This window comes from Peromyscus maniculatus, chromosome 9 (genome assembly GCF_049852395.1).
Source record: "Peromyscus maniculatus bairdii isolate BWxNUB_F1_BW_parent chromosome 9, HU_Pman_BW_mat_3.1, whole genome shotgun sequence".
Taxonomy (NCBI): Eukaryota; Metazoa; Chordata; class Mammalia; order Rodentia; family Cricetidae; genus Peromyscus; species Peromyscus maniculatus.
The window spans coordinates 95,468,609-95,482,117 of NC_134860.1; the positions used below are offsets into that span (position 1 = coordinate 95,468,609).

General features: G+C 34.4%; 1 protein-coding gene across 2 annotated transcripts in view; it reads right to left on the reverse strand.

Moving 5' to 3' along the window:
- Positions 1–13,509, reverse strand: part of Dach1 (dachshund family transcription factor 1) — a 396,267-nt gene that overhangs the window by 47,733 nt on the left and 335,025 nt on the right. For both annotated transcript variants that reach the window (XM_006978011.4, XM_006978012.4), the window contains one exon: positions 5,481–5,632. In XM_006978011.4, coding sequence (XP_006978073.1) covers positions 5,481–5,632 — 152 coding nt within the window. The remainder of the gene's footprint in view (positions 1–5,480; positions 5,633–13,509) is intronic.

Genomic DNA, 13,509 nt, shown 5'->3' on the forward strand with positions numbered 1-13,509 from the left:
AATGCTCAGTCAGTAGCTCGGGCCTATCACTAACTAGCTCTTACAGTTAAATTAACCCATAAGTCTCATCTATGTTTAGTCACATGGTTGGTACCTTTTCTCAGTATGGCATTCTCATCTTGCTTCCTCTGGGTCTGGCTGGTGACTCCTGACTCTGCCTCTTTCCCAGAATTCTTCTTGTCTGGCTCTCATGCTTAATCTCTTCCCACCCAACTATTTGCCAATCAGCTTTATTATTAACAATGAGCATGATCCACAGCACAGAAGTATTTTTAAAACTGTACTCCCTCTACTATTACAGAATTCCCAAAGTTGAGTTATGATATACTTCCTGTGAAACTACTTTTCTGTGTACAGCCCACCTTGTGAGTCATGTGTGCTGATAATAAGTCAGCCAGGACTCTGAAGTCACCATGTTACCACATCTGCCTCAATAGCTTTATATGCAAGGTCAGCATATACAAAGATTGAGAAGATTCACTGTAAAGTGAATAGAACTGGTCCTGATGAGACAGCAGAGTGGGTATAGGCACTGGAAGTCAAGCCTGATGAATTGAGTTCAATTTCCAGAACCCATATTGTGGAAGGATAGAACAAATTGTAAGGTCCCTGCTGAATTCCAGACGTGCACCACGACAACCCTGTCCTTTAACCACTACCACAAGTACAAAATTAATAATAAATATTTTCAAATGTATATAACTATAGTAATTGGCCCAGTAAATTTGTTCACTAAGTATTAAATCATTCTATTATTGCTACTGGAAATGTTATTTACCAAATAGGGGACACAGTCCGGGAAATGAAACTACCATTGCTGATTGCTGTTATCATCACTGTTAGCTGTGCTCAGAATCCTAGGTATATTTTACCATTTCTCACCTCAGCCTTTTACACATTTATATGGGAGCAAATGGAAAACAATCAAATCACATTACATAATCTCAAGAATAAAGTGTGCAATATAATACAAATATAAGCAATTATAACCCACATGTGTTTTGAATCCATTGTTTTTTCCAGATGATTTTAAATAAGTTTTATACTAATAGTGAAAATAAAAAAAGCCATTCGTTTTTTCCCACAGTGTCTAAAAAGGACAAAGTGTCTGAAACAATTTGCAGTGACACTATAATGCAGGTTTGAAGACGGACAGTGAACCATTTCCAGTCTTGATACTTAGGCAAATTCTGTCTCCTTGTATTTCCTCTCACACATTAATGGAAACCGCTTCTCAAATGCCATAGTTGCATTATGTTTACTTATTAAACCATACTCAACAAATCTGGGACTGGACTGTGCTTTTTTATTTTTTGCTATTTCTTTTAGGTTTTCCTGCTCTGTTTAATTTCAGATTTAGCTGTGATATTTTTTGTGGCACTGAAATACTGAACATTCTAGTTAAGCTGAACTCTCTACTCCTGAACCAATGCCACTTCCTTAACTTTACTTCGCACACAAACCACACTGAACCCACCTTCTGTCACATACTCTTGATTGTAAGCATCTGTAAGGATAGTTTCATGCATAATTAACTTTTTCTTTCTTTTTTTTTTTTTTATTCTGTGATCGGTGAGTTTGACACCCATATGCTTTATAGGTTTGTTTGTGTAGCTTTTTTCTTAAATTTATTTTCTTACTTTTACAACCATTGTAACCAAAACTCCTCTTCTCTCCCCTCTTCCTAGCACCCCACCCCACCCCACCCCATCCACTCCTCCACCATTTCTTTTCAGAGACAGGCAGGTATCAGGTTTCTCTGTGCAGACCTGGCTGTCCTGTGACTCACTCTGTAGACTAGGATGGCCTTGAACCCAGAGTTCTACCTGTAAATTTATTATCTTTGTCCTTTTTTCATTTCAACTTTCAGTTATGAACCTACTCTTACTCTACGATTCATAAGTTACAAGTGTCCATCTCCACTGAGTTGTCTCACTAAACTCAGCTCTATTCATTTTACAGGGAATTTACTCTTCCCTGTATATACTGGCCTTAGGGTAAAAACATGCAAACAAGTAATGATGCTGTCAGTTCTAAGAGTTATTGTTTTTTTTGATTTAGGATCCAAGTACAAGTTGCAACCAGTGAGTAGAACACTATTTTGAGTGTACTCCTTTTGCAGCCAATATTTGAAGGTGTCACATCCAAATATTTGACCCTAAAACATTTCCTCATATTAAACTGCCCAGTGACCTATCCAAACACATCATTGAAATATGTCCATACCAAATACAGCAAAATGCCATGTAAAAACACAAGTTCTAAGAACTAAAAATTGGAATGAAATTTTATTGCCCCTCAGAGATTACTGTTATTTATTCTCAATGTTTTCATTATCACTTTTAATTTGTAAAATATTCAAGTAATATGGAAGACATTCCATAACTCTTCTAGGTGTGACATCCTCAAAGCATTAATAAAAATATTTTTAACAAATTATGTTTATGTTTATATGTCAATATAATATTTTCCATAGGTCTTATGATAGCAATTATGAAAATCAATTTCAAAAATGATATTGTGGAGGAGACATCTAGGTGAACACCACAAATCTACTTACTAAAAATTATCAATTAATACTATATTACAAAATCATTTGCATTTAAAATGATAATGTATTAAATAATATTTTGAAAGATTTGGGGAAATTAATCCTAATAGCAATAAAGAATTTCTGTGGTAACCATAGAGCTTTAAACTGACTATATGAGTATACTACAGTTTTGAAACAGAAAGCAGAGAACTCAATTATACATACTTGAAACTGCAGATGAAATTGAGGTAGGCAGATTGTAATTACCCAAATTAAAATTTAGACAGCAAACACATTCATATTCTATGCCTAATAAACCAGGGTCAAGACTGTTTAAGCACTCTATATGATTTCTTGGATATAGCCATAACTCAATAAATGTTGAAATAATATAATATAATAGTGTTTTATAAACTGATGTGAAATCATCAAATATTCAGTATATATATGCATATATATATTTATCAGTATGTATTTATATATGTATATCTCTAGGGAACTCAGTGATTTTCTTAGTCTTATTTTATGTATACATATGTGCATGCATGTGTACATGAGGCTATACTGAATATTCATATGTATACAACACATGTCTGCTCATACATGCATATGTATAAGATTGATATAAACAAGTATCAATTTTAATGAAGGACTTTTTATTGACAATCTAGCTTTATTAAACCCAGATCCCAATCAATAAAACCTTAAAATTGATAATTAAGCCTTTTTTGCTTTGTTTACCAACCTACTGTTAATTCTTCTATGACACATTCCCAGGGCATATGTTTGAGAAGGAGACCAGATGTTGAGTAGGTTAAATAATTAACTAATTTGTCTAATATATGGACATTTTGTTTTCTCTTTCTTTCTAAGAGAAATACTTAGTTGGAAATGCTGGGAATAGCACACCACGTCTAAGTGTTCCTAGCATAAAGTGGATGAATATACCACTCCCTACCTGTCAGTATTTGACTTAGAGCTGTGAATGTCAACACAGTTCTCAGGCCCAGTGTGCAACCATTTCTCTGGCTAGTGAGCTGACTTCTATTAAAAAAAATATCTGGAGTATTTTTATGAGGAAATTCAAATCAAATTACCATTAGTTTGATTACAGAGTTCTAAGACAGTTTCATATGGAGTTTTACATGGAATTAAATGAACTCTTCTCTTATTTTTCTTATATTTTCAATTCCTTGAGAATTTTGTACATGTTTTAATCATATTTACCTCCTACCCTCACTCTTTCCAGATCTACCCCTTTACCTACACACCCAGCTATCCCTCTCCTCTCTTTCTCTCTCATGTGTGTGTCTGTCTCTGTTTCTCTATCTCTCTGTCTCTCTCTTTGTCTCTATATCTCTGTGTCTCTGTGTCTTTTATGTGTCTCACTCTGGCTATCCGTCTGTCTCTCCTTGTCAGTCACAATCCATGCTGCTTATATACTCTTGAATATGTGTTCTTCATTGTGGCATTGTCAACTTAGCAGGACTGAACCTTGTATTCCAATAGATACTAATCTCATGTAGTTCTCCACTGAGGAGTAGGACTCTCTACCCACCTCTTTCAATGCTGAGATTTTTGTTTGCCTTGAGCGTAAATAGGCTGTGAGCAAGTTGTCTAGTCTACTGTGAATTCATATGTGCAACTTCACTACCGTGTCCTGAAAACACTGTCCCTTGCAGTGATCCATTGTCTCTGGTGCTTACAACCTGTACAGTTTGTAATTGGATGCAGATATTCCAGTTAGGGCTGAATACTGGACAGACTCTGCACTCTGACCAGTTGTGTTATTGCCCTACTTTTCAGAAGGCATTTTCTTAACAAGAGAGAAATTCACTATGTCCTGTATTTTGTAATAGGGGTAAAATTTGAGAGGGGGGGGGAATATCATATGTTGACTTTTGGATACAATCAGTGGTTTGGTCATGATTGAAATGAGACTGGACTGATGACTTATTTCAATTAGTAAAATATAAAACCTTAATGTTGAATACAGTTCTAGCAAGTCTAATTACATTTGTATTAAAATGTCATATTAATAGATGAGAAGATATGTTACATTAAAGGCCTTCTGTTATATCCTTGGAGAGGTAAATAAAATTAATTATATTTCTACTGGGGCAAAGTTTAATATGGTAGGAAATGTGTTTAGAAAAATATAACTAAGGATGGAGTACTGACCTACTAGCATATCTGTATCTTGTGTCTCCTTCTAGCTCCTCCTGAGATGGAGAAGTAGAGGGAAAAGCTCCAGCTGGGCCCCACATGATTCCTTCATGCATGGCAAGAAAATTATGCTTTCTTCTATCCCAAACACTTTTATTATCTTGGCTCCATGCACTGTGTTATTGTTAACTCTAAGTATTTTTGATTCATAATGTACTGTACGTAAAATATACATCCTGAGGGCCACATAGGAAATCCGTGAAAACTTTTCTATGGCTTTTTGAAGTCTATTCTTTGAAGAGTTCCTACTAGCTGAAAGCAACTTACTTATGAAAGAGGAGATTCTTTTAGATTCTTCTTTATTAAACTTATTCAAAATGACTAAACATATCATTTCCTCACTGGAAGGCCAGAAGTTTAAAAATATCTAAATATTTATTAGAACTTGTATGCTGTCATTTGGTAAACCAGACAAATTTATGCACTTAAATTGGTCCCATTATTTGGCAATAAAGAGAACATTGAGGGAGAAATGTTTTTCATAAATGCTCACATTGGTTTTGTTTATTTTTAATACGGTGCAATATAAAGTATCTGTTGAGTATTTCTACAACAATTTGGTCAGTGTAGAAAAATTAAAATTTAATTTTCTGGAGAAATGTTTAATACTATAGATCAGCCAATACCATGAGATAATTATTTGAAATAGGTTGTGTTTTAGAAAAAACAATCACATGTGTGTGTTTCATGTTCCTTTCTTGCAGAGTGAACAGAGACCTACCTGTATGTTAGTGAGAAGGGTCTCTATGGAAGACAGGCCATCAGGAAACAGAAAGGGAGACGGGAAGCCTGGAGGTAGTGGTTGTCCATGCCCAGTTAGAGAAAGTTTGTCGATGCTGTCTCTTGCGGTTGGTGTAGAAAGCGGGGTCTCATCTGTATGTGATTGAAACAAAAATATAGAACAAGTTACGCTTGTCTGTTTTTATTAGACCTCAGTAATGGCTTCCCTAGTGGTTTCCAGAACATTTATTGCAAATTGGTTCCTGCTATCAGGAGAAAATGCTTTCTGCTGAATTTTCTTTAATGAAAAAGCTGTGGAGATACAACAAGATAACATTAATGAGTAACTTTATAAGCCTTTTAAATGCAGTCTCTAATGAGACTGAGTTTACAGTGCCATAGAATCTTTTTAAAACAAATATTATCTCATATATAGTTGTGATAATATATTCAGGCTGACTTTATGGGCACCTTCCCAATTATCTCATTTTAGTTTGTTCTGTTTGGATTGACAATAGAGTATTTCTAAAGCTTTATATAAGAGAAATGTTTTGTATGTCAGGATGTTTCTTTCTCAATTAACCCTTGCTTTATATTGATGGTTCATTCAAATGTAGTCTTAATAAGATTAACGAAGAATCTACAAGTGAAACCTATTTTTTCTTTTCTTTCTTTTTTAACATCTAAAGGGAAAAACTGGAGTCTAAAAACATTGTTTCTAAGTTACAATTAAAACAATCATCATCATTAGCTAAAAATATTATTTTAAATAGTTAAATGTCTAAATCTTTTACACATAAAAAGGGAACTGAAGAAAAAACAATAAAAATTTAGCTTCCATCATAGCATTATGAAAATTATATTACCCCTTTCAGGTAAGTCATTATTTATTTCAACAATTCTATATTTTTCAATAGTTAAGTCACTTAAAGTAATGTCAAAACACAAGTACTCTGTCTTTTCATTATGAAAAGTTTTCATTTTGTTCCTTACTATTTAAACATCTATATACTTTCCAATGAAATGGAAACAATTTGCGGCTTAATCACAGATAAAATGTTACACAGGCTAGCAATTTTACTAATGCTTAGTAATATTAATCAGTCTTTATGTTATAAATAATTTCATATCTCACCCCAGGAAAATTAATAAACACGATGTTCTGGATTACTTCTTACAGTATCTCTCAATTCTACAAGTGGCTAAAATTGTCAGCATACTTGATTTTTGCTTATAATTTGATTCCACCATTCTCAGTCATTCTTTTATTTTACAATATAACACCTAAACACACAACATCTTTTCCAATCATCTCTGTCTAGTGTAGAAATATTGTGGAATGTGCCACACCTTATTGTCTTCACTGATGTTAGAACATGTTAGATCGTATCCCTCATCCTTCCATATTTTTAGTCAGTGAAGCAAATGGGAAGAAAAAGAGGGGAGAGATATAAGAGACACAAGATGCCCTGCTCACTACCCTCTTGTCACACTCCTCCACTCTTCTGCAATTTCTCCTTCTACTGCCTCTGTTAAATCACTGACAGATGATCTCAAGCAGCATGTACTAGAGAAGAAACAATAAGAAACTAAGCCTGGACTCATAATGCTATATTTTAACAGAGCTTTCACATGGGGTAGAGAAGGCTTCAGGGCTTGGGTAGGGCTGCAGCATGGCTAATATGAGCAAGGTAATTTTGGACACCATTTACCAAGCTGTCGTAAATTACTTCGGTAGACCAAGGCTGCTAGTGTTTTCCCATAATAGCTCTGAAAAGGCACTTGTTAAACATCTATGTGCATGTGTCATTGTTTAAGAAAGGAGAGCAATATTTTTTGATCTGTTTCACCTTAGCTGTCACATGGTAAAGAAAATGTGCCTTAATAGATCATGGAGATAGTAATTGCTTGTCTTTTGAAGAAAGGAATAGAGCCACATGACCATCTGAAGATGAATTCACCTTAGCATCTGTGACTTCATAATTTGGAAGCCGTTGCAAAAAAAAAAATGAAAACCAAATGTATTTATACACACATTTGATCATATCTTCTATCACTAAATAATTATTTGTATTAACCTCAATACATTTATGGTTGACTATGCTTGGCAGTTGGGAGACAAATCATTAAATCACCATCATGCCTACATTCACGCGCTATTAATTATTGAAACAATGTACAAGATAATAGAGGTGGAAGGAAAATTTTCAGGGAAAAAGCATTGTGAAACTGATGTACACTGGAGTGACCGATACCAGGTGATAAATAACTAATTCTTATAGTTGGTGAAGCACTTTACCTCCTATTGCTATTTCATTAGCCACTGCTCACCCCAGTCAATGATTAACATTCTTCTGTGTTTATGTGCAAGCATAACATATTGCTTTTATGTGAGCATACATATTGTTTCTCTCATTGCATCTAGGATCATATATGAGAATAGACTATCATTTGCAGAACAACTTAAAATGGGAAGAAAATAAACTTTTTTTTAAAAAAAGTTTAGATATACCCCACTTTTTTTTTTTTTAAGAAAAAAATGTTCAAAGATCAAATAAACCCAAAATGTTCATTTGGGCCTCAACATGCTGTTACCTGAGAAAACACTGTCACCTCAAAGCAATCAACATCATAAAAGTCTATTTTATTTCCTCCTGCGTGGATCGTAAAGTTAAGGCTTAATCACTCTCTCTTTTTAAATAAAGTGACCTTAATATCTGAAATATTCATGAAAGATTAAAGCAAAACTTTGAGGCCAAAAAATGTTGGAGTTTGGGCATCACACAATTTCCATTGACTTCAAAGTGTGAAGGAAGAGGCAGCACACATTCACAGATCTGATTTCCACTTGATATACCTGCAAAGGGCTTTAGAGATTGTGTTTAAAAGCAATTGTCTGGTCAGATTTTGATATTTCCAGATTGTACTGTTTGACTACAGGTTTTAGTATATGAGTATAAGTGAAGAGAAAGTATAAGGGCTGTGCAAGGAGCTCCTTCTTCTTCCTGTGGAGACTTGAATGGTGGTCATCAATGCACATGCCCAAATTTGTAATGTTATTTTATTTGGAAAAATGTTCTTTCATAGATATATCTCACACAAAAAATAACATGAAGATATTCCAGCGTAAAATGAGATATTCCAAAGTCTGATAGCATGTGTCCTCATGAGAAAAAGGCAGAGGAATATTTGCAAAAGAAGAACAAACAGAGACAGACCAGAAAGAGAGAGAGAGAGAGAGAGAGAGAGAGAGAGAGAGAGAGAGAGAGAGAGAGAGAGAGAGAGAGAGAGAGAGAGAGAGAGAGATGATATGTCCAAAGGCAGGTACTAAAATATTGCAGTCACAGTTAGGTAATGCTGTACTAAACACATGCTAGATGAAACCAGCAGGCTAGTTACCTATTAAGTTGTTATATTTAAATTCTAAAAAGAAGTTATCAACTGTTAAGCATTATTCTACTTTAATTTAGTTACAGAGAACTGTAGTAATTCCTGAAGGAAAATAGAATAACACATGCTAAAGTTTAAGAAATGATTGCATCTTAATGCCCAGAAAAATTGCTGATTGAAATCTAAATAATTACACAACAAATAGCCTGACAATTTTACCAATATTTAATAAAGATAATAGAAATTTAAAGTACAAATGGAAAAGAAAAAACATTTCAATTATATAATAGAGAATGAAAACATTGTAGTTTAGTTTTCTTTATCACCTGAACTCAGTATTCTCCTCACAGTTTAAGTCACTTTTTACTAAAAGACCATCAGGAAGATTGATGGCTCTGAAAGACAAGCCTCTTTCCTCTTCAATCTTATCACACATAACAATTTAGCAGGATATCCTAAGGAACAATGTTGTTTAAAAAAATAATGGTCCTCTACTTTTAAAATGTTTTCTTTCCTGTTAATAAAATCTAGCGCAGTTGTTATTTTCATAACCATTCCCTTTGGGTTTGAATTACACATTCTCTCAAGTGTGTGTGTATGTGTGTGAGTGTGAGTGTGTGTGTGCGTGCACGTGTGCATACACACATGTTGCTCTGTAATGTCTCATTATTACTAAACTTCCCTTTCCAAGCTAAAGAAAGAGAGTTTGCATGGAAACCATTACTATAGTGGCAAAATGGAGGAAAAAGGTGCTGAAAATATTCTAGAGAATATGGTACTTTCCTTTGGAAGTAAATGATTTTTTATAAAAATGTGAACTTTTCTGGAATGTTTTAGTAAATTTCTATCAGAAGCCAAAGTATTCAACAGAAGTATTGCTGACCTAAAATAGGAGCATGAATAACCTAAAAATTAACATTAGTGCTCAAATAAAGAATTAAAAATTGTACCCAGACATACAATCTATGAGAATAAGGTGTTAGATTTTCCTAGTGCTAGTATTACAAGAGGTTGTATGCTGCCAAAGAATTGAGCCAGGATCTCCTGAAAACAGTACAATCTTTAACCACTACACCATCTCTCCAGTCCCATACAATAGATTTTTTTAAATAAAAGAGATCTCAATTCTATATATGATACAGCTAAATTCAAATAAAGAGCAAACATTGTTAAACTCAGAAATTGAATTCTAATCCTGATGCTGTCTTGTTTTATGAAATTTTATAGTGGTAAAACCATCTTATATCATATGAAACACATTTGGCTAATTTGTAACAATGATTAACTTAAACTCAAAGGATTAAACTTTAATCCAATTAGATTATATATGCAAAAAATGCTTTATCGAATACAAAACACATCAGTGTAAATGTGGAAAAACAGAATCTATGAATTTCTTTTTTTAAATTCATTTTTGAATGTGACATTGAAAACAGCATCTTTTCATTGTTTACTTGTGGTATCTATCTTTTGTTCATGTAATACGTCTGTGATAAAGACACATCACACTGACAATGCTCATTGGCGTAGGCTGAGGCCAGCATGAAAACACCAAGAAACCTTTCCAATATATTCTAAGCAGCATTAGAACTTGGGAGTTCAAATTTTGGGGAAAATAATATGGAGGGTTGGGGGGAGGGCACTGATGGTAAAGTGTGTCCTTCACAAATACGAGGACCTGAGTATGATCTTCAGAACCTACATAAAAGTTGGATATTCTAGCATGTGCTTGTAATCCTAGTGCTGGGGAGCCATATAAAAGAGGACTCTAGGGCCCAGAGGCTAGACAGCTCAGTCTACACAGTAAATTCAGTTGTAGGCCAGGACATTCAAAGATCCCATCTCAAAAATAAGCTGGAAGAATTACACCCAAGTTTAACCTGCACAAATGTACACCTAAACACGCATAAATACACATGTATAAAACCACATAAATATAATGTAAAAAAGAGAATAATATATTAATATGCTATAGAGATGGCTGAGCTATGCTAAAACCTACATCAAATATACAGTTTTCTCCCGATTAACTATGAACAGATTTATATCACATTTGTTCTATGAAACGATCATCTCCACGAGTGGGTCTTCATTTTTAAGTAAATTTGTTTTTTTTTTAATTTACCTAAATGTTAGGGGTCACTCCTTAGGCAAGGAGAGAATATACAAATCATCTCAGCAGGTCCACACTTTTTAATTTCTGTTGACAAAATATGTGAATAAGGAAAAGAGCAGCAAATCTGGAACAATACATGATGGAGCAGTGAGAAGTTTCCATTTGTCTTGAAGTCGTACTGTACCCATTATAGTAAAATTAAATCACCTTCTGTAGGAAAGTTACACTGCTTGTTAAAGGACAATTTCACAGATCCGGTCTTATACTAAAAAGAAGCACTAAGACGATGATTTTTTTAAAAATATAAATCAAACTATAATCTCAATAAGGTTATTTGACAAAAGACTGGTCCAAATGGCACTCTATTTATTTAGGAAAAGAGGAGATTATTTTGGGGGTGGCACAAACTGAGACAGGATAGAAGAAGAAAATAAAAATCTCTACATGAAAATCTAAGCAGTGAATTTTTGTTAAAGGCAGTGGGAGGGTGAAAGGTCATATAAGGAAATCATGCAGGGCAACATTTTGGGGAATTCTGGGTCTCTAATAACACAAAGAAATTATACTTTAATGGAATTTTAACTGGAAAGCATATTTTCTACCATTGTTCTCAAAAGAAAAAGAAAGACTCTTCTGCATTTATATTTCTGAGATTTTATGTACAAAGGAAGCATTAAGGTTAAGCTGTACACTGACTAATATTTTAAAACTTGTCAATAATAGCAAATTTATCCCAGGAACAGAAACTTATGTTTGCAAGTAGATACTTGTGTGTATAATTTTAATTGCCTCCACAACTAGGAATTTCAAGCATTAAACCTACATACACACTGATTTACCTTCTAAACATGTGGGATTGCTTTCTCCCCTGCTTACTTCATAAAGTAGTGGCTTGTGAATGATTATGAAAGAGCTGGCACAGGTTTGGCTGAAAAGATCCCATTTAATTGACCTTTCTGTCTTTTCCATGACCCCATAGGCTTAGCCTGACTGCTGATATTGCAAGTGAGTATGGGAAAGCATTTCTTGAGGGCTGTACAACAGACATGGTTCTACTGCCTCGGGTAATGTTTTGTATATCTGCACAGTAGGGCCATTAAGGGTTCTGAGAGCACAAGGGAAACAATCATAACGTTTGTTTTTAGATGACTGACTCAGGACATGTACACCAAGCTTTATATAGAAACTGTTTTTGTTTTATTAAGGGACTGTTTGCCTGTTAGTGATAACATCATTAAAAATAAATGAAAGGGGCCTGGTAAAATGCTTCCCCAAAGCAGAAACCTAATTAAAGGTGATGTGCCTGCTACGAGGCTTTTTTTTTTTTTTTTTTTTCAGGATGCAGAAATAGAACAAGGTTACTTCTTTCTCATTTTGGACGGCCCAAAGAAGCCTTCACAGTAAAACATCACTTCTGATCTAATTTTCTATTTCTGTGTACTTTAATAATCTGCTTTACAGTCTGCGCTTGCCCATGGAAACTGAACTACTTTTGTGCCTACAGATAACGTCTTCATGTCATACTACATAAGGAGCAAATCTGATGATTCAGTTCTAACTGAAGCTGCCTTGCCTTTGCAAACAGGTCGCATGGGCAATGGTAGGTAATCACAGTTGACTAATGTACTTATATACAAACCATTCTCTAGCTCTGAAAGACCACTTGTGCAAGGCTGAGTTAACAATCAAAACAATTTCTAAATCATATTTTCAAATTCTAGAAGAAAAAAAAAACATACGCTTTCGTTTTTTTGGGGTGGAGCCACTCTAATTTCGTGCACAGTGGAAAGCAGGAAACTGCATCCCCTTGATAACTCTACTTTATTGTGCCGTGACCTTGGCCAATTCACCGAGATTTACATCTGCCAGAAGGAAGTTTCTGAACCGTGCTTTGAGAATGTTGGATGAGGAGGGAGGAGGGGCTGTCACATGAGTCCAAGCCTTTTTAAAAATTAATATTACCTCAAAAGTAAGATAACGATGAAGAGAGAACCTAGGCAGTGTCACCAAACTTCATGGATTGCCATCCTGTTCTCTTCTCGTTACCTCTGCTCACTTCTAATTCTTTAATGAATCTTCTAGTAGAAAGTGAATCCTATTTTGAAGTGAATAAAACAGAACCCTTCAGAAAAGATTCCCTGACATAAAAAAGCAGCTCTGAGGAATATTATTCAAACTCCGATTTCTTCCATGGGTCTTTTAGTGAAATTATCAGTGAATTAAAAAAGTAGGCATTGGAAATCTCTGGAATCAATTCTTTACTTTTCAGGTAAAATGTGCCCACTAAGGGATTGTTCAAAATTTTTTTTCGAGTACAAGTTTATCTGTAACTTGTATTTGTTTAGTTTTTCTTCAAGTACAGGTTATGGATACTTGCTTAGTTTTCATTAGAGGTGTGCCACTACTGAATAGGATGTTCAAGGAAAGACATTTTAAATGACACAAAGAATATGAATAATCATGAAAGAAAATAGATTCACACATATACTATATATAAGTTGGTAAAATTTTCATAAAAGTTCAC